This window comes from Mus pahari, chromosome 13 (genome assembly GCF_900095145.1).
Source record: "Mus pahari chromosome 13, PAHARI_EIJ_v1.1, whole genome shotgun sequence".
Taxonomy (NCBI): domain Eukaryota; kingdom Metazoa; phylum Chordata; class Mammalia; order Rodentia; family Muridae; genus Mus; species Mus pahari.
This window is the reverse complement of record NC_034602.1, coordinates 56558892-56586864: the sequence shown is the minus strand read 5'-3', so window position 1 is coordinate 56586864 and position 27973 is coordinate 56558892. Positions and strand designations below refer to the sequence as shown.

At 38.5% G+C, this 27973-nt stretch overlaps 1 protein-coding gene across 2 annotated transcripts in view; it reads right to left on the bottom strand.

The window, feature by feature from the left end:
* Positions 1 to 27973, bottom strand: part of Ube2k (ubiquitin conjugating enzyme E2 K) — a 54879-nt gene that overhangs the window by 7186 nt on the left and 19720 nt on the right. Inside the window, exons 2-4 of one of the 2 annotated variants that reach the window (XM_021210502.2) lie at positions 19938 to 20031; positions 14938 to 14996; positions 7350 to 7432 (exon numbers count right to left, since the gene is read on the bottom strand). In XM_021210502.2, coding sequence (XP_021066161.1) covers positions 7350 to 7432; positions 14938 to 14996; positions 19938 to 20031 — 236 coding nt within the window. The remainder of the gene's footprint in view (positions 1 to 7349; positions 7433 to 14937; positions 14997 to 19937; positions 20032 to 27973) is intronic. The other variant, XM_029545092.1, reaches the window with a different exon arrangement.

The following is a 27973-nucleotide window of genomic DNA, read 5'->3' as shown; positions in this document are numbered from 1 at the left end:
AAAAAAAAAAAAAAATCTATTTAAGCACAGTTTGGTAGCCCAAGACATTGATGTCCAGAGTACGGGAGGCAGAGGCTAGTCTGGTTTACGGTTTAAAAACCGCCTCGGTTAGACAGGCTTTGCCTTAAAAGAAAATCTTTTCAAACAGCTGCTTTACAACTTAGCTGACAAAACAGAAGTTTTTGTCTGGACCTAGATGTTCAATTTCCTAGGAGCTTCAAAGTTAACATTCAACCTAGAGTTGTAATATATTTTTAGAACATTCTAAGGACGATGAGATGGATAAAAACACTGTGAGACAAGCCTGGAGACCCAAGTTCATGCCCAGGCCCGAGATAAAGTTTCAGAGAGAGAACAGATTCACAAAGCCGTTCCAGTGACCTTCACATTGGCACCACGCCCACATTATATGTACATAAGCTCTTAAATAAAGTTGAAATGTATAACCAAACTTAACCCTTAAATATTTATACCTTTCTTTCCATAACTACAAAAAACGGTGAAAATTCTTTCCTTAGGAAGCATCTACTATAATTTTACTATTTTACAAATTTTGCATAAACAGATACTTCAGTGAATAAGACTACTTAAAAAGAACTGGAACTGGTATTGCATGCCTTTAATCCCAGAGAGATTAAAGAGAGGCAGAGAGGCAGGTGGATCTCTGTGGGTTCAAGACCAACCTGGTCTACAAAGCCACTCCAGGATAGCCAGGGCTACACAGTGAGACTCTGTCTCAGGTACAGTTCTCAGTCCCCCATGAATGACAACTTACAGCTGTCTGTAAATACACTTACAGGTTTCAACATTCTATGACCTCCATAGACATCAAGCATGCACATGGTACACACATACAGTCAAAAGGTAGGTATATAAAATTAAAATTTAAAAAAAAAACCTTAAGAAAAATTCAAAGATTACATTTAAAGGCACATGCACATTTAAAATTCGCCTAGATTCATCAGCAAAAACATGATCTATATACTAGAAAAATAAACACAAAGACACAAGTATAACTTCACAAATTCGGGGTACACAAAAGAAGCTGGTTAGCTCGTAGTTGAATAAACTCTCTGAAGCAAGTAAAGCACTCTAACCTGTGGCTGTTGAGCTAAAGCCCAAGCCTACCAAGAACTTTTGCTCAACCTTGCCTTTTGGTTCAGCATTGAAAAAGAATTCCACTCTGTGTCCTCGCAAGGCCCTGAATCTGGGAATTCAGATGAGGGTGACCATCCTTAATTCATATATTTTAAAAAGTAAATAATTTATTATGTGCTTTCAAAAGCTTTTTTTTTGTCTTTTTTTAATTTTTGGAGACAAGGTCTGTATAAAAATAGGGATAAAGTATCACATGGTACAGAAAAGGAATCGGAAACAAATTATGGGACATGACCTCTGGACCACGAGGGAGCCTCAAGTGTGAGGACACACATTAAACAGAAAATAGTTTACATATACATATACACATAGTGTGTGTGGAGAGAGAGAAAGGGGAGAGGGGAGGAAGGAGAGGAGGGGGGAGAGAGAGAGAGAGAGAAAGAGAGAGAGAGAGAGAGAGAGAGAGAGAGAGAATATGAATATGAATATCTATGCATATACCTGGCTAAAGTATTTATATTTTAAATTTTTTATTTATTTTATGTATATGAGACGCATATATGCCTATGTATCTTGGGCAGGCCTGGTGCATGCAGAGGCCAGAGAGTGTGTGCGATCCCCTGGGAGTGGAGTTATAGAAAGGTATGAGCTGCCATGTAGGTGCTGGAAATTGAACCTAGGTCCTCTAGAAGAGTAGCCATTAAGTTTGAACAGTAAAGTCAAAACATGAGAATCTCGTATCATTGGGCAGTGGTGGCTCCCGTGGTTAGTCACAGAACTTAGCAGTCAGACACAGGTGGATCTCTAGAGTTGAAAGCCAGCAGCGTGGTCTACAAAGTGAGTTCCAGGACAGCCAGGGCTACACAGAGAAACCCTGCCTCAAGAACAAAAAAATACAAAATGAGAATCTCATATCCAAACAATTAAGCTCACAATAACAATTTTAATGGCAATAAAATATAAAAACATGCAGAATTTTATACATTAATAGAAAAGACCTAAACAAAAAACTTAGAAGAAAACACAAGAATGCTTCATGATGTATTTGACAATACTATAGGATAGAAGAAAAATAGAAGACGCAAAGACAGAGGAAGAGAATCAGAGAATGGACTATGACCACAGAGTAAAACAGTTAAAAATTACAGGAGAGAATGGGAGAAAGTTCTGCAGGTCTTGCTCTGTGATAGCCATAAAAGTTACTATGTAGCTGAGGCTGACTGTGACCTCTGAGACCCTACCTTCAGGACCCTGACAAAGATGAACCATTATACATGACTTTGCAGACCATGTATCTGTACCTTCTGGAGGTATTTCTCCAAGAATAAATAAAATACTACCTACTAGGTACACGAAAAATGCAATCATTAAGAAAAATCCTGTCTTCTCTAAAGAAAAGGAAAAAGAAAAAATAAATACTATCAAAACAAAAACAGAAAGTGACAGTTGCAAGTAATGATGTAATGGAATTTTAACTCACTCACTATAGGTAGAAACAGATGGACATTCCTCAAAAAATTAAAGTTAATTCCCCTATTCTACTTCTGCAAAGAGAACCAAAGACACGCAAGCTGAGACTTCAACCGTCATTCATACTCTCAAGGCTCACAGCTTTATACACAGTGCACAATGGTGGAAGTAGTTTCCACAGATAATGAATGGAAAAACAAAATATTTTCATTTAAATTATCTCAATTTAAAATACAATCTTGACATGTGTGATGCTACCATACTGGTAAACCTTAAAATTATACGAATTTAAATAAACCAGACATATAAGGTTTAATTATTTTAGGATTCTAACGTAAAGCAGCTAGAATATTCGAATTTACAGTTTTAGGTTAGAAAAAATTCTGGAAATTATCTGTATAAGATATATAATTTAACATAATTAACCACACACTTAAAAATGGGAAGGATGAAAGAATGTGTCCATTTCCCACAATCCCATCCAATACTCCTTTGAATTTGGTAGAGGTTGCCACACAGTGGTGACAAGAGCCATCTACCACTAAGAAGGTGGGTGGCTCAAGAACACAATCAAGATGTGCAAAAAAGACTCATGGAGTGGGCCTCAAAATTTAATTACTCTATATACATGGAGATGTGAAAACTTCCAGGAAAGGACACCGAGTTGTTTGAGCCGCATATGCAATCTGCCTAGCATGTACTAAGGAGGAAGACTCAAGCCAAGCCTGAGAGTCTTCTCATTTGGTGTGCTGGTTTGAATGTATTTGAATACTTGGTCCCCAGTTGATAGCATGGAGGGAAGTTTATGACAATGTTGGAATCTAGAGCCCTGCTGGACAGCAGTCACTAGCAGCAGACTGTTCCAGCTTCCGTCTCACACACTGACTGTTCTGCCAAGGGAATGGGACAGGCACTCTTCTGGCTCCCAGCTGCCATTCACTCCTTGACATTAAGTTTCTGGACCCATAAGACAAACAAACACTTCCATTTCAGAGTTGCTCATGGTCAACATATTTATCACAGCAACAGAAAAATAACTGATACATTCTGTTTTCCTACCACCTTTTAAAACCTAGAATAGTCGACATGGATTAGTACTGTTACTCGCCAAAGTTATAAAACCAAAGACGTAATAAAAATGATTTATACCCTCATTTTCAGAGAGACCCTGTTTCAAAAGGAAATGACAGTGATGGGATGATATCCAAAGCCTATTCCTGGCTTCCTGTCTCAAAAACGGGGGAAAAAAAAAAAGAAACAGGTTACCAAAATAGTTGCTAAATTAATAAGTAACAATGAAAACATGAATTTGGAGAATATGGCAAGGAGATATTCAGGGATTTGAAGGAGAGAAATAAAAAGGAATAGAATCATATTTGAATGTATACATATGTGAAATCCAAAAATAAATAAAGTATTATTTTTTTTTAATAATACTAACCAGGCATGGTGGGTATACCCTTAAATCCCAACACAAAGAAAGCAGGGACAGACTAGCCTGGACTATATATAGTGAGACTCTGCCTTGATAGATGGATGGATGGATCGATGGACAGGCGGAGGAACAGGAAGGTCGACAGAATAAAGGTAAAGAAATCCATACATAAATAGTACAATACTAACCAATGACACTTTGAAGTAACTAATGCAAATATCAAACAAAGCTTACTTGGCCAACCCTAAAGAATACAGAAATTTTATCTTTAAATAGAATCAATGCCTATCTTTCTGTTTTAGATTTATCCTTTTTTATATAATTTTTAAAAGAATTATTATTATACATAAGTACACTGTAGCTGTCTTCACCAGAAGAGGGCATCAGATCTCACTCCAGGTGGTTGTGAGCTGGGATTTGAACTCAGGACCTTTGGTAGAGCAGCCAGTGCTCTTACCTGCCGAGCCATCTCACCAGCCCTAGATTTATCTTTAAAATTGAAATTTATTGATGTGAAAATTTAAGTTTAGAAAAAAAAACTCTTCCATTCTATTCATTCTTGTCACGAGTGCTTCTTACAGCCGCACTTCACTGAGGCTTCCTGGATTTCATATGCTTAATTAATTCTATTTTATGAAGTACTAAACTTCAAACAGGAATATGAAATTTCAAGATGCATCATTGGTTTGGAGACAACAAAACAGCGCAGCAGGTAAAGAACTTAGGATGAAAGCCTACTAACTAAATTCTATGCCCAGACTGCTTTAACAAGAACTAGCCTGAGTAAGGCCAAGTGAGAGACTGGGAGGACACAGCTCCTGTAATCAGCCAGACAAAAGGTGAAGTGGAATGTGGGTTACAGCAATAGTAAGGAGTTGCTGGTGAGATGCAACTTTGACCACCATATTCTTAGACAGTGTAGACAATAACAGACAGAAAAAGAGACAAACCAAGCCAGATATGATAGTGCATGCCTTTAACCCCAGTACCTGGGAGGGAGAGACAAACAGATCTGTGAGAGACCACACTGGTCTACAAAGGAAAATTCAGGATAAAGAAGGCTATACAGTCAGATCCTGGTTGGTGTGTGTGTGTGTGTGTGTGTGTGTGTGTGTGTGTGTATTTAGTTATGTGTACGGTGTTCTGCCTGCAGCTTATATGGGAGCCAGGAGTGATCCAAGTGTTCCCTAAGCCAGAAGAGGATATCAAAGCCATGGCACTATACCATGTGGTACTGGGATGCCAACATGAGTTCTCTGCAGAACAACCAGTGTTTTTAACTGCTGCATCCTGAAAGCTGAGTTAGAAAAGAAAAGGTGTGCATCTCCAACCTCAGGAAGAGCAGGTCTGTTCATTGCATAGTTGAAACACAACTAAGGAGAACTCACCCTGAGCAGGGAATGTACGGTAGAAGCATTGGCTACCAAACCTTGACAGGTTTGATGTGATAAGAGGTACCAACAACAGAAAGCTGTCCACTGCTCCCTCCATGTCTATACTCTTACATATGCACAAATACACCAATGTTTAAAATGTAAAAATAAATACCAATAAGGAAGATATTTCTGACTTTCCAGCTTATAATTGGGAAAATATCAAATTAGAGTTTATCAAGAAGCAAAGATGGAAAAGAAAATTTTGGAAGTGGTCTCTGTAGATCATGTGCAAAGACCCAGGATACACAGAAAAAAATGAGAAGGTTATGAAAAAACAAGGAAACCAAGAATGAATGCCCTGGAATAAACTGAAAACAAAACATCTCCAATTACGCAAATGTGCACTGAGTTGTGAAGGCAGAGAGGCTGGAACTATTTCCCTGTTTGGTGACGTCATGTTCTTCTCTTTTTTTCCCCTTTCAAAGCAGTGCTTCGCTGAATAGTGAGGACTAACTTCAAACTTTACAATCACCATACCTCAGCCTCCGAAGCACCGATTCACAAGTGTGAAATACCTTACTCGAATTCATTTCATAATTCTGGACACTTTTCACACTAATAAGGTTATATACTTATATACTAATTACAAATGCAAAGTTGATGTCTAAACCTACACCATCAGGTTAATTAGTGCTAAAATATACCAGCTTCATTCTAAAAACATTACATGAACCAACTAAATTCTCTCTGGTCAATGTGTACCTCATTAGCTTCATCTCAAAAATAAGAAAGCTAAGAGACACAAACCTGCTTATAACCACACAGCCTAAAAAGTAGAAGGGTGATTGCCAGGTGGTGGTGGCCCAAGCCTTCAATCCAGCACTCGGGAGGCAGAGGCAGGCAGATTTCTGAGTTCGAGGCCAGCCTGGTCTACAAAGTGAGTTCCAGGACATGCAGGACTATACAGAGAAACCCTGTCTCAAAAAAAACAACCAATCAACCAAACAAACAAACAAAAAAGTAGAAGGGAGATGGGAAATCTGAATGGGAAGTCTTAACTACCACAGCCACCAGGAGGGGTGAATAACTCCTAAGAGAATGGCAGGAGAAGCTCAGTTCAAAGGCTAGCTTGGGCTCCATAGAAAAACCTTCCTTTAAAAGGAAAAAAAAAAAATGTGCATGCACATGCGAGCATGTAGTGAAAGTGCTTGCTGCTTCCCGCTGCTGCCTTGAGATCAATCCTGAGAATTACAAAGTGCAGCTTAGTAGTCCTGCATGTTATAATCTGGCCTCCATAATATACTGCACCATGCCCACAGGTGCATGCACACACGCATGCATGACAAAAGCAAAATTACATTACAAAATATGTAAATAAAATAAAGAACCAGGCAAGTGAAGTGAAGAAATCTCATATAAAAGAAAATATTACTTGTGAAAGTGCCTGTAACACCTAAGAACAAAACAACTTTGGACACCTATTGCTTATATTTTATCTCAAAGATAACTGCTTCAACTTATTTAAAAAAATATATATTTTATTCATTTATTATATGGAAGTACACTGTAGCTGTCTTCAGATCTCATTACAGGTGGTTGTGAGCCACCATGTGGTTGCTGGGATTTGAACTCAGGACCTCTGGAAGAGCAGTCAGTGCTCTTAACTGCTGAGCCATCTCACCAGCCCCTCAACTTACATTTTTAGTCCATTATAAATACCTTTCTAACAAAGAAGGAAATTTATCAAAATAAAAACTAAGATGTTTTTAAATATAAAATTAACATTTGATATTACTTACAAAAATGTGTCCATTTAAAGAGTTATCATGGTCTCAATTAATATATACTTTCCATTGTACTTAACAGAATTTATAAATTAGTGCCTATGGTTTGGGGAAAGTAACACAACATTTGTAGCCTTAGTTCTCCTATGAGGCAGAGAAGGGAGAGCAAATTCAGAGGTCTCTTACCATTGATCTTTCAGGATATCCAAACAAATAGCCCCTGTGACGGAACTAATATTAGGGTGCCATATTTTAGTGATAAACCGGACCTGGAATATAAAGCACACTTGAGTTTGTAAGTAATAAGGAGGACAGAAAAAAACAAACAAAAACCCAACATGTAAAGGTAAAATATACCTTGAAGAAAATGGTATCCGAAGATAAATGACACGACATACTTTTATGGTATTATTAAGAAGTATTAAATGATACCTACACAAGTACGAAGTAAGGTGCAAACCAGGCTTCAAAGAGAAATGGGTGTGTATGTACCAAAGGGTTATAGTGGTCCTAGTTTTTCTATGCAAATTATTCTCTAACATTTCCAGATAATTCAACAAATATTTGAAGGCATACTACAATGTGTCAAACACTACTGAGAAACTTCAGATTAGAGTTTAAAGAACTAAACTCAAGGTGGATATAGGAGCCCACATCTTTAATCCTAAGGCTGGGAATCCAGAACCACACAGATTTCTATGAGAATTGGAGGCCAGCATGGTTTACACACAGTTCAAACCAGCCAGGGCTTCAAGAACAAAAATAAATATTCAGTGATACCTACCATGTGTGCATTGTTTATAGTCCTCTAAAGATAGGCTTGGCTTGTTCATTCGATGTAAGGTCATACTATTACCACAGATCAGGGGTTCATAAATCCTCTATCCTCCTCACTGTCTTGGTATCATATGCAAGGGTTTTTGTTTTTGCCTGCCCTTTTGTGTGCTATTTCTCAGTATCGTTCTATCCTCCCCCCTGCACTAACAATGCCATCAGCCAGCCTCCATCACCTACCACTTCCTAACTTATTCCACAGCATCCTTTCCTTCTATTTTTGACTTCACAACTACAATTTTTTCTGCCCTGTCTGGTCTTTATTGATAAAAGGTTCTGCCTCCACTCACTGGCTATGGCATCTCCAACAACCAATGCATCCCAACTGAAGAACACACACTATTAGGGCAAACTTGTTATCACAGGGATAAACAAGAGCTCTTTCAAATACAGCCAGTGTGAAGTTAAGACATACAGAAACTATGCACAGTAACCATTTCTCTTTGTTTATTTTCCCATGTTTTGTTTTGTTTCCAGGCAGGGTTTTCCACTTAGCCCTAGAAGTCTTAGACCTCACTCTGTATAGCAGGCTGGGCTCAAACTCAGAGATCTGTCTCCCTCCCAAGGCTAGAATCAAAGACATGTGCCTCCATCACCTACCTACCACTCCGTTAAAAAGTTCTTGTTTTTATTTGTGTGTGTGTGTAGTCTCACTGAAGTTACAGCAATTGTAAGCTGCCTAATATGACTGCCAAGAACTGAACTCAGGTCCTCTGGAAGAACAAGAGCTTTGAACCCATGAGTCATCTCTCTAGCCCTACAGAAACTATTTCTTTGTTAGATATATGAGCACAAAACCTGCAACTTAGTATTTTCCAGTCAGTAAGTTAAACTTGTAATTTTTATTTATTTGTTTTGTGACAAAGTCTAATTATGTATCCCTGATATGCCTGGAACTCACTATGTAGATCAGGCTGGCATCAAGCTTAGCTTGCCTCTGTTTCCCTAGTGCTGGGATTAAAGGTGTGCTCCACCCAGCAACTTTTTTTTCTCTTCAAACTGTCTCTTCCTTTTCAACAAGAATAAAATGAAGTATTTTTATTTTGTTTTAAGATAATGTTGGTAACCTCAGGACACTCCTGACTCCTGGGTGGAGAGATTTTGCACTAACATGATTTACTTTTGTAAAAAAGGATTTTTAAATTGCTACCAAAGGTGTGAGAGAGTACAGTTCAGGCAAGCGATCTCAGTATATGTTAACTCATCTTGTTCTTCTCAGCACTGCAAAACCATAGTGTTCAGTCTCAAGCTTAGGATTCAAGAAATACTAGTGGCACGATCTCTAATCACTGAGATAGGCTGCAAAGCACTCTCTCTCTTTTTTTAAAGGGGAAAGTCATTTATACTTTATTTCCTGAAGATATACAAGTACAGAAACAAGACGTCAATAGGACCAAGAAAAATTTTAAATTAATCCTTATACTCACATCCTAAATTAACAAAAATTAAAAACTTTAAAAGGGGGGGGGTGGTTTGGCAGGGATGAGGAAAAAATAGATGCAGGCAGATGACACACGGAGTGTGTCAGCAATTGGTAGGTGGGAGCAGAAGGATCATAAGCTCAAGGCCATCATCAGCTATGAAGAGTTAGTTCTAAACCGGGCGTGGTGGCGCACGCCTTTAATCCCAGCACTCGGGAGGCAGAGGCAGGCGGATTCCTGAGTTCGAGGCCAGCCTGGTCTACAAAGTGAGTTCTAGGACAGCCAGGGCTACACAGAGAAACCCTGTCTCGAAAAAACCAAAAGTTAGTTCTAGGCCTGCTTGGGCTACCTTAGACTGTCTGAAAAACAAAAACATGTGTGAGATATGACACGTGCTTTAATCCCAGTCTGTAAAAAAGTAAAAATGCATGCCAGATGTTATGGCTCATGCTTTAATTCCAATGGTGGGAGGCAGAAACAGCTGGGCTGCCGAGAGTTCCAGGCAAGCATAGTTTACATGCCAAGCCAGATATACATAATAAGAATTTGTGCCTAAACAAACAAGCAAGCAAGCAAACAAACAAGAGGTGCTGAGAAGGCGCTGTCGTTACAAGAAGCCGCCAAGCCAGACCTGGTGGCATCCACACCTTCAATCCCAAACTAGCGAGACAGAGAAAGGCATTCCTCTAAAAAGTCAACACAAATACCACCCCTTTGTTATGCTTTGTTTGTTTGTTTTGTTTTTTGGTCCCACTATGCAGCTTTGGCTGCCCTGGAACACAGGGACCCATCTGCTGTGGATCTGAAATGCTGGAATAAACGAGGACAGCCCATGAGACTCTTGAAAACAACATTAAACACTGTAGCTGTCTTCAGCTACACACCAGAAGAGGGCGTCATATCTCATTACAGATGGTTGGTTGTAGGCCACCATATGGTTGCTGAGATTTAAACTCAGGACATTCGGAAGAGCAGTGTGTGCTCTTAACCACTGAGCCATCTCTCCAGCCCGCAGCCAATGTTTTTAGGCACCGTCTCACCTGCCCAGGCCCTCACAACTATTTCTAGCTCCAGTTCCAGGGAATACGAGTCTCTCTTCTGACTTCCTAGGGCAACACCCATACACATAAAATAAAATGTTTTTAAAGTAATCACTACTTATTTCATATATTAAAAGTATGTTTTTGCCAGGTGGTAGTGGTACATGCCTTTAATCCCAGTACTCTGGAGGCAAAAACAGGTGAACTCTGTGAGTTCAAGGCCAGACTGGTTGATAGAGCTAGCTCCGGGACAGCTAAGTCTACACAAAGAAAACCTGTCTCAAAAAACCAAAAACAAAACCAAAACAACAACAAAGTATGTCTTAACACCACAGAAAAAAGGCAACCTAAATTTCAATATGTAACAAAAGAAATCACTGAGAGAGTTTGATTAAGTTACTCTTATTAATAGCTATCACAGTATAACTGACTCTAGGAAGGGCACTGGAGACCTCAATTCCTTCTATTATTTTTTGATCCAAAGATTATTTTCTGCACTTCTAGTCAATGATTTAAGATAGAACAATAATAACAACAATAATAAATCCTATCTCCATTTTAAGATAAATCAAAGAAATCAATGTTTTCTGAAACTTTTGCTACATAGTATAGGTCTCTGCTAACTCCTGTGCCCTATGGACACGCGGAATCTCACAGTCCTCAACACTATACTACTTTTTTCTTTAAGGGAAAAAAAAGAAAGAAAAAATGAGCTGTCTCAGGAGGAAGAAGCAGCTGAAACTCCAAATTAAGGCCAGCCCCATCTACAGAGCAAAAATTGATCCTTGCAAGAACAAGTACTCAAGTACTCTTTTTCTCTCTCCTCCCCTCTCCCTCTCCCTCTCCCTCTCCCTCTCCCTCTCCCTCCCTCCCTCCCTCCCTCCCTCTAAAAATTTCCATTTAACACTCGTAATTTGTGATTGGCTACAGGATAAATGATAGGTTTGGAGTGCTCTACTGTGACGAAAAGGGCATAGCCATGCAATGCCTTTGTAACATTTAATTACCATAAAGGCAAAACATCTTGGTATAATTCATAGTAGTAATGTGTACAAATGGATTCAATAAGACCTTGCTTGCTTATCATTTGTAAGACCCTAAGTTACATGAAAACGATTGCACAAAAATGGGAACAGAGGCAAGCTTTCAAATAGTATTGTTATGCACATTCTTGTTTGGTAGTAACATTAGCAGCCAAACTCAGAACCTTATACGTGCTTGGCAAGTGCTCAAACAGCTATATTGGCTAGTCTTGTCCTGAGTTGCTCATACCAACTGGGGATTCAAATAGCTATATCCCTAGTCGACCAGTATCAAATTATTTTTATTATATCAAGAAGAAATCCTGAGGAACAGCATAACCTGTTTGTCCAACCTGAACAAAACAAAAACCAAAAGGAAAAGGAAAGCAAAGGGCTGAGGACATGGCCAGTGGTAAAACCCGACTGCTGCACACACGCTCACTCACTCACTCACAGACATGGGCTGGGGTGGTAATATTTTGTTCTTTTTTCTTTTGCAGCAAGATCATAGGATAGTCAGTCCAATAACCTAACATACAGACTACCAAATCTGGATACTAGTTAACCTCTTAACCTATTAAAGGGACAGTTGTTATAGGAAATGGGGGGAAATTTTCTTATCACAAACTAATATCAGTTATGATTATCATTATATTAATACTGAAAAAGCAGTGTCTATAAAGCTCATTTTTTCCTTTTCTGTTTAGGAAAACAAAAACAAAAACAAACTTTATGAACTAATCCAGAGGCTGAAGTAGAAGTATTACTTGAGTCTAGGATTTCAAGATCAGAATAGATAACACAGGGAAAGCCCTTCCCGCAAACAAAAACCCATGGGGTATACTGGCTAACCCTTTATTCCAAGCATTCAAGAGAGGCAGCCACATCTTTATGATTTCCAGGTCAGTCAAGGCTACATAGTATGACACTGTCTCAAAACAAAAAGAAACCCACAAGTAACTTTTTTTATTTTTGTTTTTCCATCACTCTGTAGACCAGGCTGGGCTCCAACTCAGAAATCCACTTGCCTGGGCCTCCCGAGTGCTGGGATTAAAGGAGTGTGCCACCATGCCCGGCCACAAGTAACTTTTATTCTCCTAAAGTAATTGTCTTCTTTGCTTACTGCCTCTGTCTGCTAACTTACCCCTAGTTCTGGAAGCTTCTAGTCTCCCCACAATCTTAACTAGAATGTTTTCAGCCTCTGAGACTTACTGCTGAATAAGCTCACCTTTTCTTGTTCTTTCTGAGCTCTGGCTGGGTGACTCAACTCAGCTATTCTGGCTCAACTCAAACTCTTCTCTCCAAGCTGATTGATTCAATCTGGCTTCTCTCTCAGCCTGACCTTATGCTCTGCTTGGCCTCAAACTAACTGGCAATCTGTTCTGATCTTTTGGCTCCTTCGCATTCTCTAGCTCCTTCTGTCTTCACCTGTGTCTAGCTTATTGTCTCTCAAACTTATCTCTGCAGAACTCTCCCAGTAAATCTGCCTCCCCTCCTTTTCTCCTTCTGCACTGGTCTCTTAAGTAGCTTCCTGTTCCTCTCTCTTCTCTTGAGAGTTGGGCGTATCCTATTCCGTCAAATCTTTCTGATTTGTCACTTTGTCTGCCACACAATTAAACACCACTTTCAAACATGACTGCTTCCTTCTACAAACTTTACCTTCACTGTTTGGGATTAAAGGTGTGAACTAAGGGAAAGTCTGTATTCCAGCCAGAGGCATTAAAGGTGTGTAAAGGTCTGAGCCACACCATCACTACAAACAGGTTTTCAAATAAACACCGCAATATCTGGGTTCACAGTGTGATCAAATACACTGCAACATGCATGGACTGACCAGATAGTCAGAGGACAAACCAAACTTATTACCAAACCAAGTCCTACAACTTGAATTTGACCCCTGGTCCCTGAGTAGTGGAAATAGAAACAGCTCTCATAGTCTGTCTTTTAATAAACATCAATGTTTCCTGGGCAACTTGCATTTACATGTGTTCTTATATACACAGTAAATAAGCAAAAATCCATTTTCTTAACTCCACTCACATGAATAGATAAGCAAGGTGGAGTGTGTTCATACAATGAATGAAACAATGTACATACAATAAACATAGAAAAGGAAGCAAATTCTGCCATGCTACAGGACAGAGGCAACAAAATGCTACAGGGCAAATACTGAGTGTGATTTGCTTCTTACAGGTACCCAGAACAGTCAGTCAAATTCATAAACCCTGAAAAAATGGAAATAGTTTTGCTTTGCGTTGTTAGGGGTGGAGGTGGGGGGTGTTTTATTTAGACAGGCTCTCCTCTATTAGTAATTCTACTTGGCCTGGACCTCACAGTCCTCTGCCTCCGCCTGCCCTGGGCTGAGGTTAGAAATATGCACCACCATGCCCAACTAAACAGTGATTTTTTTTTTCTTCAAAAGCTAAAAGTAATTACAGAATTACTGTTTAATGAGCATATGCTTCATTTAGGAAGATGGAAAATTCTGGAGTAAATGTTATAGCTAGACAAAATGTCAATATATTTAATACTGCTCAATAATACATCTAAAAAAGGCCAAAGGGACTGCAGCTGTGCTCTAGAGCACTTGTATAGAATGCAGGGCCCTGAGTTCAATTCCCAGCACAGACCAAATGTGATACTGCACATGTACACCACACCCACACCATTAAGAACAAAAAATATAGGAAAGGTATACTAATGTATACCTTTAAACCAAGCACTTGGGAGACAGAGACAGAACTTCTGAGATTTAAAGCCACTGAATATAGGAATTTCCAAGTAAGTCTCACTATTTCTCCGCACACTGTACTTAACTTCTTTTTTGTTTGTTTTTCATTGTAATTTTTTTCTTTGTTTTGTTGTTGTTGTTGTTTTTCCTTTCCCACTCTGGTAGCAATGAAAATAAAACCTGAGTCCTGGCACATACAAGAAAAGTACTCTACCAATGAGCTAGCGAATTACTGGCCCTCAAATAATTTCTAAATAAATAAATAAATATTTAAACAGTATTTATTTAAAGCAAGTGAGAACCTCTCTCTAAATCTGACTAAACAGCTAATTTTCAGAAATTAATATTTGTGCCATTAGGAGATACAAATTGTACTCCAATATATAGCCACCAATGGTTACATTTAGTAAATTTGCTTTTCATTCTAACTTCAGAAGCAAATCTTTGAACAGCACCTAAAATTTTGTACATTAAATTTATTCACATTTCAGGGGGAAGGGAGGAGGAATGGGGGTTTGTGGAGGGGAAATTTGGAAGGGGAATAACATTTGAAATGTAAATAAATAAAATACAAATTAAAAATGAAAAAATATGCACATTTAACTCAGAAAGTTGTAACATTAATAAGTATTTAAATACATTAATATTCATATTATATTCATATTAAGCGAGTTAAACAATACAAAATATTTTAAAATTCAATGTACAAAAATAGGTTTACAATACCTTAGGGGGGTTAAATGGATATGTTTCTGGTATTTTTATCTCTAGTTGATATCTTCCACCTAAAAAAAAGGGGGTGGGGGGACAAATTTAATGCTACTCAACTCAAGTATCTAAAATCAAACACATTAAAAAGCTTCTCCAAAATATGTATTATTCTGCATTGAGTACTGGGAAAACTGAAATCCCAAAATAGTCACGATTTTTATAATAAAATTTAAAGCATAACAAAACTTCCATTGTATATTAGTTTTATAGTTAACAGCTAGACTCGCAAATACATTAACTCTATAGACAACTCAATGTTAAATATTTCATTATTTATTAGTACCATAAGGCTCAGTGGTCTTATTTTCTCTAGATGCTAACAGAAAACAAAGGGTTAAAAGAAGAAAAGGCAAAGAATTACAGGATAAGACAGTATGGATACAAAGGACACAAATACATCAATAACAGAAGGAAACCTCTTAGCCAGTTCTCTCCAACAAAGTCTCCATCTTCGCATTATCCCCTTAAGCAAGGCCACACACCTGTAACCCAGCACTTGGACAGTACAGAAGGGAGAGCGCCAGGAACCCGAGCCTGCCTTGGCCATATCAAGTCCAAGACTGGTTTAGGTTTCAAAATGAAAAGAATCAACTTGTATTTCTAAATAAGATGTCAATACTTCATTTAAAATTTCAAAATAAAGTGAAAAAATAAAATAAGAAACAGGGCAAGACACAATACGATCATCTTCCAAGACTTTACAAAGGACTAACTTAGGGGTTGGGGTTTAGATCAGTGGTAGAGCCCAAGGACCTGGGTTCAGTCCTCAGCTCTAGGGAAAAAGAAAGTACTAACTAGAAATTTATAAACAGAAGGTAATAATCTATCTGGATGCGAAATTATGTTGTAAGTATTATCTGGGGTCCTTTCAAATCTATTTTTCTCCACTGTTTCAAGGTCCTTTCAAATCTATCTTTAGCCACTGTTTCAAATCTATGCATTTGAATCTCAGAAAATGCGGGTGGGGGGAAGAACCAAACCAGAAATTAAACAGGCATTTGGGGAGGGAGGGTCTGACAACTGAAGTAATCAAGTAAACTGTAACTCCATGATCCTACTCGGAAGGAGAAACCCTTGCAATAGTGCATTCCTACCAAGCTAGAACATGGTATGAGGGGCTAGAAGATCTGATTGAAAACCCTGCTAAGCTACAGGGGTCAAAGCCAGCCAGTCTCAAACACACCTCTCCACTTTCCATCCCCAAATTCTACCTCCAATAAACCTCAACAGTTCTAGATTTCATGACCCATTAACATGAACGATTCACTACTAAAAGAAATAAAATTGTGCTACTAAAATACACATGAAACTAAGGGCTTTTTCTACTAATCAAAAAATAAACTAGATGAAAAGCAACCTGTCACATTATTGACTGAGTTACTTAAGCTAGAGGTCTCATTTCATTCATTAGAGGGTTCATTATATCATTTTTTCATACACATGTGAAGAGACATAGAAGAAATGTGCTAGTGACACTACTATCATCGAACATCATCGAATATTTGGCTCTTAAAATTTTAAGTAGTGAACCATTGTCAGTATATCAGGGGCCCTTCCAAATTTACCGTACCCCTCTGCTATGAAGGTATGCATTTGGATCTTAAAAAATAAATAAGTAAATAAATAAAAGAACATTTCACCTAGGCTCTTTAAACAGTAACTACCTCCCTTCCCTTACACACCCCAAAGTCTCACTATTTAGCTCAGGATGGCCTTAAAAACTTAACTCCCCTGCCTTGACTTTCTAAGTGCTGGGATTACAGGAATGCACTATTATACTGATCCTTCAACAGCTTTCTGATTACAATTCTTTCTGCCGTACAATTCTTTTTTGGTAAAGTCCCTGCTATCAAATGATACATGAATTGAACAAGATGGATTAAAATCATATGGCAATACTGAAGTGTAAAGAAAAGCAATTAGCCAGACAGTGGTAGCGCATGCCTTTAATTCCAGCACTTGGGAGGCAGAGGCAGGCGGATTTCTGAGTTGGAGGCCAGCCTGGTCTACAGAGTGAGTTCCAGTACAGCCAGGGCTACAGAGAAACCCTGTCTTGAAACCCCCCCCCAAAAAAAAAGGAATTATGAATAACTCCAAATAGTATGTGGACTCATCATTTTTATTCCTCAGTAGTAAAAATATAAATTTACTAAAAGTGCGAGTAAAACCACAGACTATCCTCCACACACGGAAGTGACCCCAGCACACACGTGGGGTAGCCTACACAGGCCCTTTTTTCCTCTAAGATTCTTTTCATTTTTCTGACCAATCTTTGGAGTAGCATCTTTATTATCTGTCACAAAGTTTTTCCTTCTTAAATGCTTAAAAAAAAAAAAAATGAGGAACAGTTTGAGAATCCAAAGGTATTATTTAAACACTGTTAGATTGTAGAGTCCTCAAAATCTGATTTCTACTCTGTCACATTGATTTGTCCATTTTCAACGACTTTCAAAAAAATAAAAATAAAAATCACTGTAGGATCAGTCATGACATACAATTTCCGACTTGGCAATGGATATGATACGTGCACCATAAGTGATCTCATCTTGCAAACAGAACACTGAGGCAGCTGTCACTAAGCAATGTCATCTCAAGGGCCCACGGCCAAACAAGTGACCCTCATCAAAGAGTAGCTATGAGACTTTCATAAGCATCAGACACAACAACCTTCAATATAAAATATCTAGCTCTTCAAGAATACATTATTTAAGCGCTGGGCAGTGGTGGCGCACACCTTTAATTCCAGCACTCGGGAGGCAGAGGCAGGCGGATTTCTGAGTTCGAGGCCAGCCTGGTCCTTGTCTACAGAGTGAGTTCCAGTACAGCCAGGGCTACAGAGAAACCCTGCCTCGAAAAACCAAAAAAAAAAAAAAAAAAAAAAAAAAATCTTTGTATTTTGTGTTGCTTTGCTATGTTGCCTAGGCTGGCCTTGAACCATTGGACTCATGTAATCCTTCCATCTCAGTCTCCTAAATAAATAGCTAACTTACAGATGAACACACAACTTTAATAACAGCCTCCAACTACCAAACATTGACCAACTTCTCTTATCTTGCTGGGGTAGGGTATTTCAAACACACTCTCTGAGACTCATGTATCCTAGGATGGCCCTTAATTCACAGCAATCCTCAGCTTCCCAAATGCTAGGGTTACAAGCAAGAGCCACTATGTCCAGAAAAACAATTGTGAAGTTTAACTTCCTCCAAGGAGAATAAGGAAGTAGACAAGAATTTCTGTACTGCCCATCTGAATTTGACAAATTTGAAAGAACTTTACTTTTAGGGGCTGGAGAGATGGCTCAGCAGTGAAGAGCACTAACTGTTCTTCCAGAGGTCCTTACTTCAATTCCCAGGAACCACATGGTGGCTCACAACCATCTGTAATGGGATCTGATGCCCTCTTCTGATGTGTACTCATATACATAAAATAAATACTTAAAAAAGATATAAACAAAAAAAAAAATCACATAAAACACGTACAAGCCAGAAATACTAGTAGGTATGAACTACTTAGCAATATAAGTTGGTGTCCTGGGGATACAGGTTGTGCCTGGGAGCCTACCAAACGGAAAATGGAAGGAGGAGGAGCAAGAGCTCAGAACAAGCTTCAGCTACAGTAGCCAGTCAAAGGACAGCATAGGCCACAAAAGAACCAGTCTCAAAAATTCAGGAGAAGGAAAGAGTAGAGGAAAATGGAGCAGAAAGCCAGGTAACTGAAGCAGGGGGATTGCTGAGAGTTTGAGGCCAGCTCAAGCTACAAAGAAAAACCCTGTTTCAAAAAAGAACAAAAAAGAATTTTTAGTGATAGTCTAATGGTATTCTACGATAAGGTTTTGAATGAAAACAAAAATTGTCAAGATTATTGACTTTTCTGAACTTCAGATTAGAGAGAGCACTCTATTTAAAGTAGCCATGAGCACCATTTCTAACACTTCATGAATCCTGATTTATTCAAAAGCACAAAGTTATTAAAAGCATAGGCTTTGAAGTCAAAGGTAAGCCAAACCCCAGCTGTTCAACTTCAGATGTTTGATCTTAAACAAATGACTTAAATTCTCTTACGTTCAAATGTGTCCATTAAAAAGGGATTATTATACTTACCTTGTAAGATTAGGTGAAAACTGAACGAGAAAATACAGTAGTGCTCTTACAAGGAAGTGCTACTACATATGGTCATATGCTTTCTAATAAACCAATATTAATAGTCATTATGTAATATGCAAAAGCCATGGTTGCCTTTCATAACCCTAATCTGCAATAATAATGATTTATCTCAGAAATATAAATACTACAGTTTCTTCCTTTATCGTATACTTAATTCCAAGTTCTAAAGTAAAGAGCTAAAATCATATTATGAATATGGAAAATCAGCAAAACTATTTTCTTTTTTGTATGTTTTAAAATAATTACTCAAAATGGTTTTAAATAAAGAAAATTGAGTATTTGGGCAACAACCTAAATGAAGTATGAAATAATAGGGAGAGGGAGCTTTAAAAGCAAAACCAACATCTTATTAATCAAAATGCTAAGACAAGGTTTATTAATCATATCAAGGGTGTCTGAGTGTATCTCCATTCAAGGCTTAACATTCTATTTAACTGCTAGGCTATAAAATATGTGGTCATTTTAAACAATAGAACTGGGAACAAAATAAAGAAAGAAGCTTTACGGCACAGTAGAATAAGACGGATGGAATGTTAAAATCTAGCCTATAAAACCTGTAACTTGACTTGGTAAATGTATTTGAGAAAATATTTTTAAATCAGCTAAAATACAGTAAGAAAAATCAGTCCACTTAAGTGTCAAAATTTATCATTTTAAAAACTGCAATATACCCTAAAACAATAAAATTACCTTCCATGAATTTTATAGCTGGATGGCTCAGGCTTACTCTGACTCAGTGTTTCAGACAAATTTTAATTAGCGCAATATTTTGATACAGAAAAAAATACTTGCCTTCATACGGTGTGTCTGGAGGTCCTGCTATTTCTCCTCTTAATTCTGTAAAATTCTCATCTACAAGATCTACTTTAATTTGATTTTTGCTCGTCTTAAAAATAAACAGAAAATAAATGTTAGTTATACCAGCAAGGATAAAACCTATTTTAAAATATTACCTATTAAAAAATTAAAAAAACATTTTTCATGTTTAATTTACTTTAATAAAACAAGTCTGTTTTTCTAAGACCTAAAAAAGTTTTAAACAAACAAATTTTAACTTCAATGTTTATAATAAAATAGTAACAATTTGAACAAGAATGCAATTTCTTATTGACCTTAGAAGAATTTTACGAGACAAATTTTCTGTTGGTCAACTGAATGCATGCTTGTTGATTGCTCTGATGCTATCTCTGCCCAGTCACCAGGAAATTTATGGTTAGTAAAAGCCATTAAGGCCATAAGCTCCCATTTGAGTTAATCATAACAACTCTAGATATTTAACTGATTCTCGGTACCACCTACTGCAATGATAAACACACTAGGCACAGCATTCCTCTCTATGGTAAAATCCTTACTAGGATCTTCTGGTGCCTGCTATTTATTTTTTGGATTTCTTTACTTAAGTTACAACTACCTTCTGACTAAATAAAACAAACCTAATTTAAATTTATCTGCATCTACTTATTTTGTACTTAATGCTTTTCAAAGCATTTATTATGAGTCATGGTGACCTTAAATAGTTCAGAAAACCACCCAGTTTGCTTCACATTAGCATCCTCTTCTAAGGGAATACCTGTCTGCAAATAAGCTCTCTCCATTTACAGCTTATGCCTTTCTTGTTATCTTACTGGTCTACACACGGAGCACTCTGAACACTTCTAGTTTACAGGTTCTCTCCATTTAAAACTAAACCCCCAATGTTCAAATGTATTTGAATTCATTAGTTTTATATAAGTAACATGCCTAATCTATGAAAGAAAGGCTCACAAAGATGTAAATTGTTGGTTGGCTTTTAGAAGCACCTTCTGAATGGTCAGAACAGCAATGATGACTACTGCTTAAGGTCTTTAGCATCTTTTCACCTCTAACAAAAACAACCAGTTTTACCTTTTTGAATAATGTTTTTAGTATAGAAACAGTAAGTAACTCAAAAATCTAAGTTTTTTTAAGTTTTTATCATTCATACTATTTTAATAAAAGCACAAGAGGAAAAGTCATGACTTGAGCCGGGTGTGGTGGTGCACGCCTTTAATCCCAGCACTTTGGAGGCAGATAGGCGGATTTCTGAGTTCAAGGCCAGCCTGGTCTACAGAGTGAGTTCCAGGACAGCCAGGACTACACAGAGAAACCCTGTCTCGAAAAAACCCAAAAGTCATGACTTTTTTTCATTCTAAAAACATTCCAGTTGAAACTGGGTTCTTTAATAACATTTTTTCTCTCTGAGATGGCAGCATCTCATTTCTTCAAAAGATCATAATTAATGATAAATATGCAGGGGAAGTTTCTTCCTGTACCCTAGGACTCTGTATTTGTGGTGGAGGAAGAAATGTGTACTTTAATCAAAATAAAAATCTCTTGCCCATTGTGTATAAGAGTGAATGTTAAGAAAACTGGAAGCAAAAATTAGAGGTAAAACTGAGTTTTACCAACCAATTTCAGCAGCCACAAGCCTCAACATGATACCTCATTCCTCCCACTAAAATGTGTAAGCAAAATAGTATCTTGTAAATTATCAGTGCTTTCAAAGATTACTACATACATCCCACGATCAATTCTCTCGGTGTCTAAAATGAAGTAAATAACACTAGAATGCTTTGATACTAAAGGATCTAATTAGAATTGTTTTTGAAGGAGAAAGAAAAGATAATAAATTTTAAAACTGCTTTCTTGTAATTGCCCCACAATATCTGATTAGTAAAATGCTAAGTAGTTATCAAATTTTATACCTATCCTTATATCTGCCCATCTCTTCCCCCAAATTATAATTCAGAGGTGAAAATATGAATTTTTCACTCTAGAGAAAGAATACTAATAGTACATGAAGGATTTACTACATCTGCTCAAGAAAATACCATCACCATGATGAATCCCACTATAAAGAAGCAGTCTACATTCTAGAGTAAGGTCTTTATCTGCAGATAACTAAAGATAAAAGGAAAATGAGAAGTTAAAAATGATATTTTTTACAACTCAATTTTTAATCATATTAATTTTTTTATCAAGTTAATAATTACTTTTTATATTGTCACAGTTTGATTTAAAACATCCAATTACTTCACAATTCAAACCTCCCACTACCCACACAGGTTCCTGAGTATGTGACTCAGGAACATTCGGATACATGGACAATAGCAAGAGAACACACTACTAGGCTACTAGAAGACATGGCCCCTGGAGTCATGTATGCTGAATCCTGCTTCTCCCAGTGCCTTAATATTAACAGTTCAGGGTATGTCACTGCAACTGTAAAACTCTCAGTTTTATTAATATAAAATGAGAATGCCTGTCATATAATCATTTTGTTAACATATTTCTGTAAATTTTTTGCTTGTTGCTGTTGTTTTAAAAAGGAAGTGTGGTAGTGCTGGGATCAATCTCAGGACCCTTGGGCACACTAGGTAAGAAAGATGTTACCAGCACTTTTCAGAATAAGTGGGTTTCCTAAGCACACACTGCATCATTACCTTTGCTTAATAACAAATACTTACAAATCTTTCACTAGGAAATATTATTTTATAATTCACCTCACAGTTTTAAGAATGGAATTATTAATTTCTAGAAAACAAAAACAAAACAATGTGTTACCCATAAAGAATCTGCAGGGAACCTTCAGTGTGTATTTCAGCACCCCATCTTTAGTGAGGACAACTGCAAAGCTGTTTTTCTATAACTTTCTTCTAACACAATTCAGCACAAGGCAGGAAGGCAGGACTTCTAGTTGTTTTGGTCTTTCTAACATTCCTTTGAATCTACAAAGCATTACCAATGCCCAAACATGGTGGTGCACACCTTTAATCCCAGCACTCAGAAGGTGGAGGCAGAGGCAGGGACTACAGTTTGAAGCTACATAACAAGTCCCACGACAATTAGAGAAGCCCTGTCTTAAAAGGCAGAGGGGGAATTGGGAGGCAGGGAGTTCAGATGAAGAAAATATACAGTTCCTAGTAAGCAATGTAACTATTAAAATAGAGCCAAACAGCATAGAACACTGAAGATAATCTGGGTAAAGCAAATGAATGACCATATTGCTAAGAAGAAAGTACAGAATTCTGGGTCCAGCACTTGGCTCAGTAACAGTGCCTAGAATACATGAAGTCCTGGCTGAGTATGATCCCAAAACTAGGAAAGTGGAAGGAGGAGGATCAGAAATTTAAGATCAGCTACATAGCAAGGCTGAGGCCAGCCTAGACTACATAGACCTTGCCTGAAAAGAAGAAATGGAGGGGGTTGGAGGGATGGGAAAAGGAGGCCAGCCACATGGTTCAATAGATAAAAGGAGTTGTCACCAAATGTGGCAATTTCTAGAACTTACATGGTAGAAAGAACCAACAACCCCTACACCAAGACAAGTTGTCATCTGTCTTCCTGCACCCACATGTGCATAGACACATGTACACACACATTTACAGACACACACACACACACACACACGTAAAAAAATAAAGGAGGAAAAACAGTGCAAAATCTAATGCAGTCCTCAGGCTGGGAATAGGTATACTGAGCATGTACTAGCCCAAGCTCAAATCCCAACACTATCCTTCCTTGACTCCCCAAAAAAGGTTCTAATAATTTCAGAGGTGAAAGAAAAACAAAGTGTAAGAAGTAATCCTTGACATAGTAATGCTGAGTGCAAAGTAGCAACTGATGCTATTACTGTTCTTTCAGTCTCTCTATGTAATGCAGGCCAACCTCAAACCTGTAGAGATCTTTCTGCCTCAGTCTACTGTATGCTGGGATTTTAGGTATGTGCCACCATATACAAATTTGATATCAAGGATCAAAGCAAGACTTTGCACATGCTAGGGTAAGCATTCACTACCCAGCTGAGATACATTACAAGCTCATAAATAAAGTGCTTGTTGTTGTGAATCTCGGTGCTTTACATGCACATATGTCTGTGTACCACTTGCTTGTCTGGTGCCCATGGAGGTCAGAAGAGAACGTAAATAAGAAGTTTTCATACCTTACTTGTATCTAATCAAAAATGAAATTTTAATCCAAATATCCAGCTGAGATCAGTAATACATATCTGCGGGGTGGTAAGCTGTACACAGATAGCCTGGTCCCGGGTTGAGCATGGTCTGGAACCCCAGGCCCTGTGGGCGGAGATTTCTACCTGCACGGGTCAGCAAGAGTTTGGCCACACCTCCTGGGCATCTGGCTTCCATCTAGTAGCTACAGCCTCCCACAGCCCTCCTTCAGAGAGGTATGTGGCATCAATCAAGTAGTAGCTGCACCAAACCCTCCCACATACAAATAAGGTTTCTCTGAACCCTCAGTCCAAGCCAATGAGAAGTACCTGCTGTCAAACCCTGGATCATCCCCCAAACTGTATATTTAAGTGCGATGCAGGGAATAGACATGTGAGAGTACTACTCCATCATCTGAGCCTTTGTCCCAAGAGCTGTCAGCCCAGCCTGAACCGATTCAGTGCAGGGCGCCACAGAAGTACTGCAGGGTATTAACAGAGGTGGAGCCGACCAGCACAGCAGAAGCAGGGAAGCGACTTCCCCTCCCTGTTCACATTCTCTTCCCTTTGGGGAACACTCGCACCAGGCCTGGCCAGAGATTTCCGTGTAAAACCTCTGGTAGCCAGGCCCACACCTATAATCCAAGCACTAAAGATGCAGAAGTATGAGGATCAAGAGTCTGAGAGCTGTTCCTCCAATGCATGAGCTGTTCTTAAAATAGCCTCTCCAGTTACAGTAACAGTGTGTGAGGTTAAAATTATTAGCCTTCATTCCAGTCATCATACTTCAAAAACCTAAAGAGCAAAATGAAATTATAAACTTTCTTGTATGTGTCCCAAGGCTGGCTTCAAAGTAGATATGCAGTCAAGAATGATTCTGAATTTTTAATCCTCCTTTCCAATCCCTAACCAATCTCCCACCAGAGTGCTGGGATTGCAGGCATTTGCCACAACCAGTTATGTGGTGCTTGAATCTTCCTTTTCCTGCATGCTAGGCAAGTCCCCTGAACTGAATGATATTGTGAATATTTACGAAAAACTATTTGCAAGGCATTATTACTAGTACTGTTAGTGTAAAGACACAGAACAACTAAATATATAACTTTCAAATGTATAAGAAACTGTGAGAATAGGCAGGCAGTGGTGATGTACACCTTTAATCCCAGCACTCAAGAACTAGAGGCAGTTGAGCGGAGGCACGGTGGTGCACGCCTTTAATCCCAGCACTCGGGAGGCAGAGGCAGGTGGATTTCTGAGTTCGAGACCGACCTGGTCTACAAAGTGAGTTCCAGGACAGCCAGGGCTATATAGAGAAACCCTGTCTGGAAAAACAAAACAAACAAAACAAAAAAAAAACAAAACACAAAAAAGAACTAGAGGCACCAAACCAAACCAAAACCTAGAGGCAGGCAATTTCTGCTAGTTTGAGGCCAACCTGGTTTACCTGCTCTGCAGAGTTAGTTCCAGGATAGCCAGGAAAAAGGAACCTTATCTCGAACAAACAGACAAACACAAGAACTAGTAGTCTTTAATTCCAACACTCAAGAGACAGAGGCAGGTGAGTCTGAGTTCCAGTGCAATTAAACTCACCCCCGTGAGCTGATAGCACTAAAAATTATATCTAAAAACTAAAGGGGCTGGAGAGATGGCTCAGAGGTTAAGAGTACTCACTGTTCTTCCCAAGGTCCTGAGTTTAATTCCCAGCAACCACATGGTGGCCCATAACCATCTGTAATGGGATCCAATGCCCTCTTCTGGTGTGTCTTAAGACAGCTACATTGTGGGCTGATGAGATGGCTCAGTGGGTAAGAGCACCCGACCGCTCTTCCAAAGGTCCAGAGTTCAAATCCCAGAAACCACATGGTGGCTCACAACCATCCGTAACAAGATCTGATGCCCTCTTCTGGAGTGTCTGAAGACAGCTACAGTGTACTTACATATAATAAATAAATAAATCTTTAAAAAATATTTTTTTTTAAAAAAAAGACAGCTACAGTGTACTCATATACATTAAATAAATAAATAAATAAATAGGTCTTAATAATAAGTGCATAGCCACAAAACCCAAGACAGTATAGTAATAAAACCAGAGCCCTATTAACGTAGTCATTATATTTAATAAAGGAACAATATGACAGATAAAATATGATATTTTCAACAAATTGTGCTAGAACTTAAAGGCCCACATATAATAGCATCTTAGATGTATTATTCCTTTGAAACAGGATTTCAGTAGAAGTCTTGGAATAGTGGTACATCCCTATCATCTTAGCACTTAAGGAAGTTGAAGAAGATAATCTTAAGACCCTATCTTAAAGCAAAGTAATACCAAAGATAATACTGTATTAAAAGTAATATGATAGGACTTGGAATGAGCACCTTTTCCAGAGGACCTGGGTTCAACTCCTGACACCCACAAGACAGCTCATATCTGTAACTCCAGTCCCTAGGCCCTCTCTGGCATCTATGAACACCAGGCATCCATATGGTATACAGACATACATACAGGTAAAACACCTATACAAATACTTTTTATTTACTTTTTTATTTTGGTTTTTTTGAGACAGGGTTTCTCTGTATAGCCCTGGCTGTCCTGGAACTCACTCTGTAGACCAGGCTGGCCTCAAACTCAGAAATCCGCCTGCCTCTGTCTCCCAAGTGCTGGGATTAAAGGCATGCACCACCACGCCCAGCTACAATTTTTTAAAAATTTAAAAACTATAAAAAAAAAAAATCCCAAAACCTAAAGTAGTATGGGATGGATAGAGTGGCACAGAACTTTAATCCCAGTACTTGGGAGGCAGAGGCAGGCAGAACTCTATGATTTCAAGGCTAGCCAGGGCTACATAGTGAGACCCTGTCTCAAAAATAAAAACAGGGACTGGAGAGATGACTCAGAGGTTAAGAGCACTGATTGCTCTTCCAAAGGTCCTGAGTTCAAATCCCAGCAACCACATGGTGGCTCACAACCATCCTTAACGAGATCTGATGCCCTCTTCTGGGGTGTCTGAAGGCAGCTACGGTGTACTTATATAATAAATAAATAAATAAATAAATAAATAAATAAATAAATAAATAAAAACAAAGAAGGGGGAGGGGACCAGCAAGATGGCTCAAAGGTTTAAGCCACCACTTTTGCAAGGGTCCCCAGGTTGAGTTCCTATCACCTATAAGGTAGTTTCACAACCATCTGTAACTCTAGTTCCAGAGGACTAGGGGCACATACACACATGCAGGCAGACTATTACACTCATTCATAATCCCAGCACTGGGGAGGCAGATACCAAGAGATCCCTAAAGTTCACAGGCCATCCAGCCTAGGCCATTTGCCAAGTTCCTAGCTAATGACAGACCTGGTCTCCAAAATTAAAATTAAATAAAAACCTGAAAAATGATACCTAAAATTGTCCTCTGGGTTCCATTTGTGTGTGCGCACGCGCACACACACACACTGAATCTTCTCATTTGTTTTATATAAAATGTTTGAAAGTTATCACTCATACTAGAAGACACAAAGGAATGGGATCTATATAATATGTACAAAAAAAACCCTCTGTTCATTCAACAGCATTACAAAGAAGACAAAGAATGAGAAAAGCAGGAGGAGGGAAAAAAAAGCAACCACAGCACGCTGAACAAACTGAAAATCAACAGCTCAAGTCAAAGAACAAACTACTGAAGGGGCAGAGAAGGGGATCACAAATCACAGAGCAGACTCTCATGACGCTCTCGGTAGGAGCTCAGACCAATGTACAACTTTATAGTGATGTATGCATGGCTGGAGGCATAAGTAAGCACAAATACAAGCAACTAAGAATTCCCTGGAAGGCCGGGCGTGGTGGCACACGCCTTTAATCCCAGC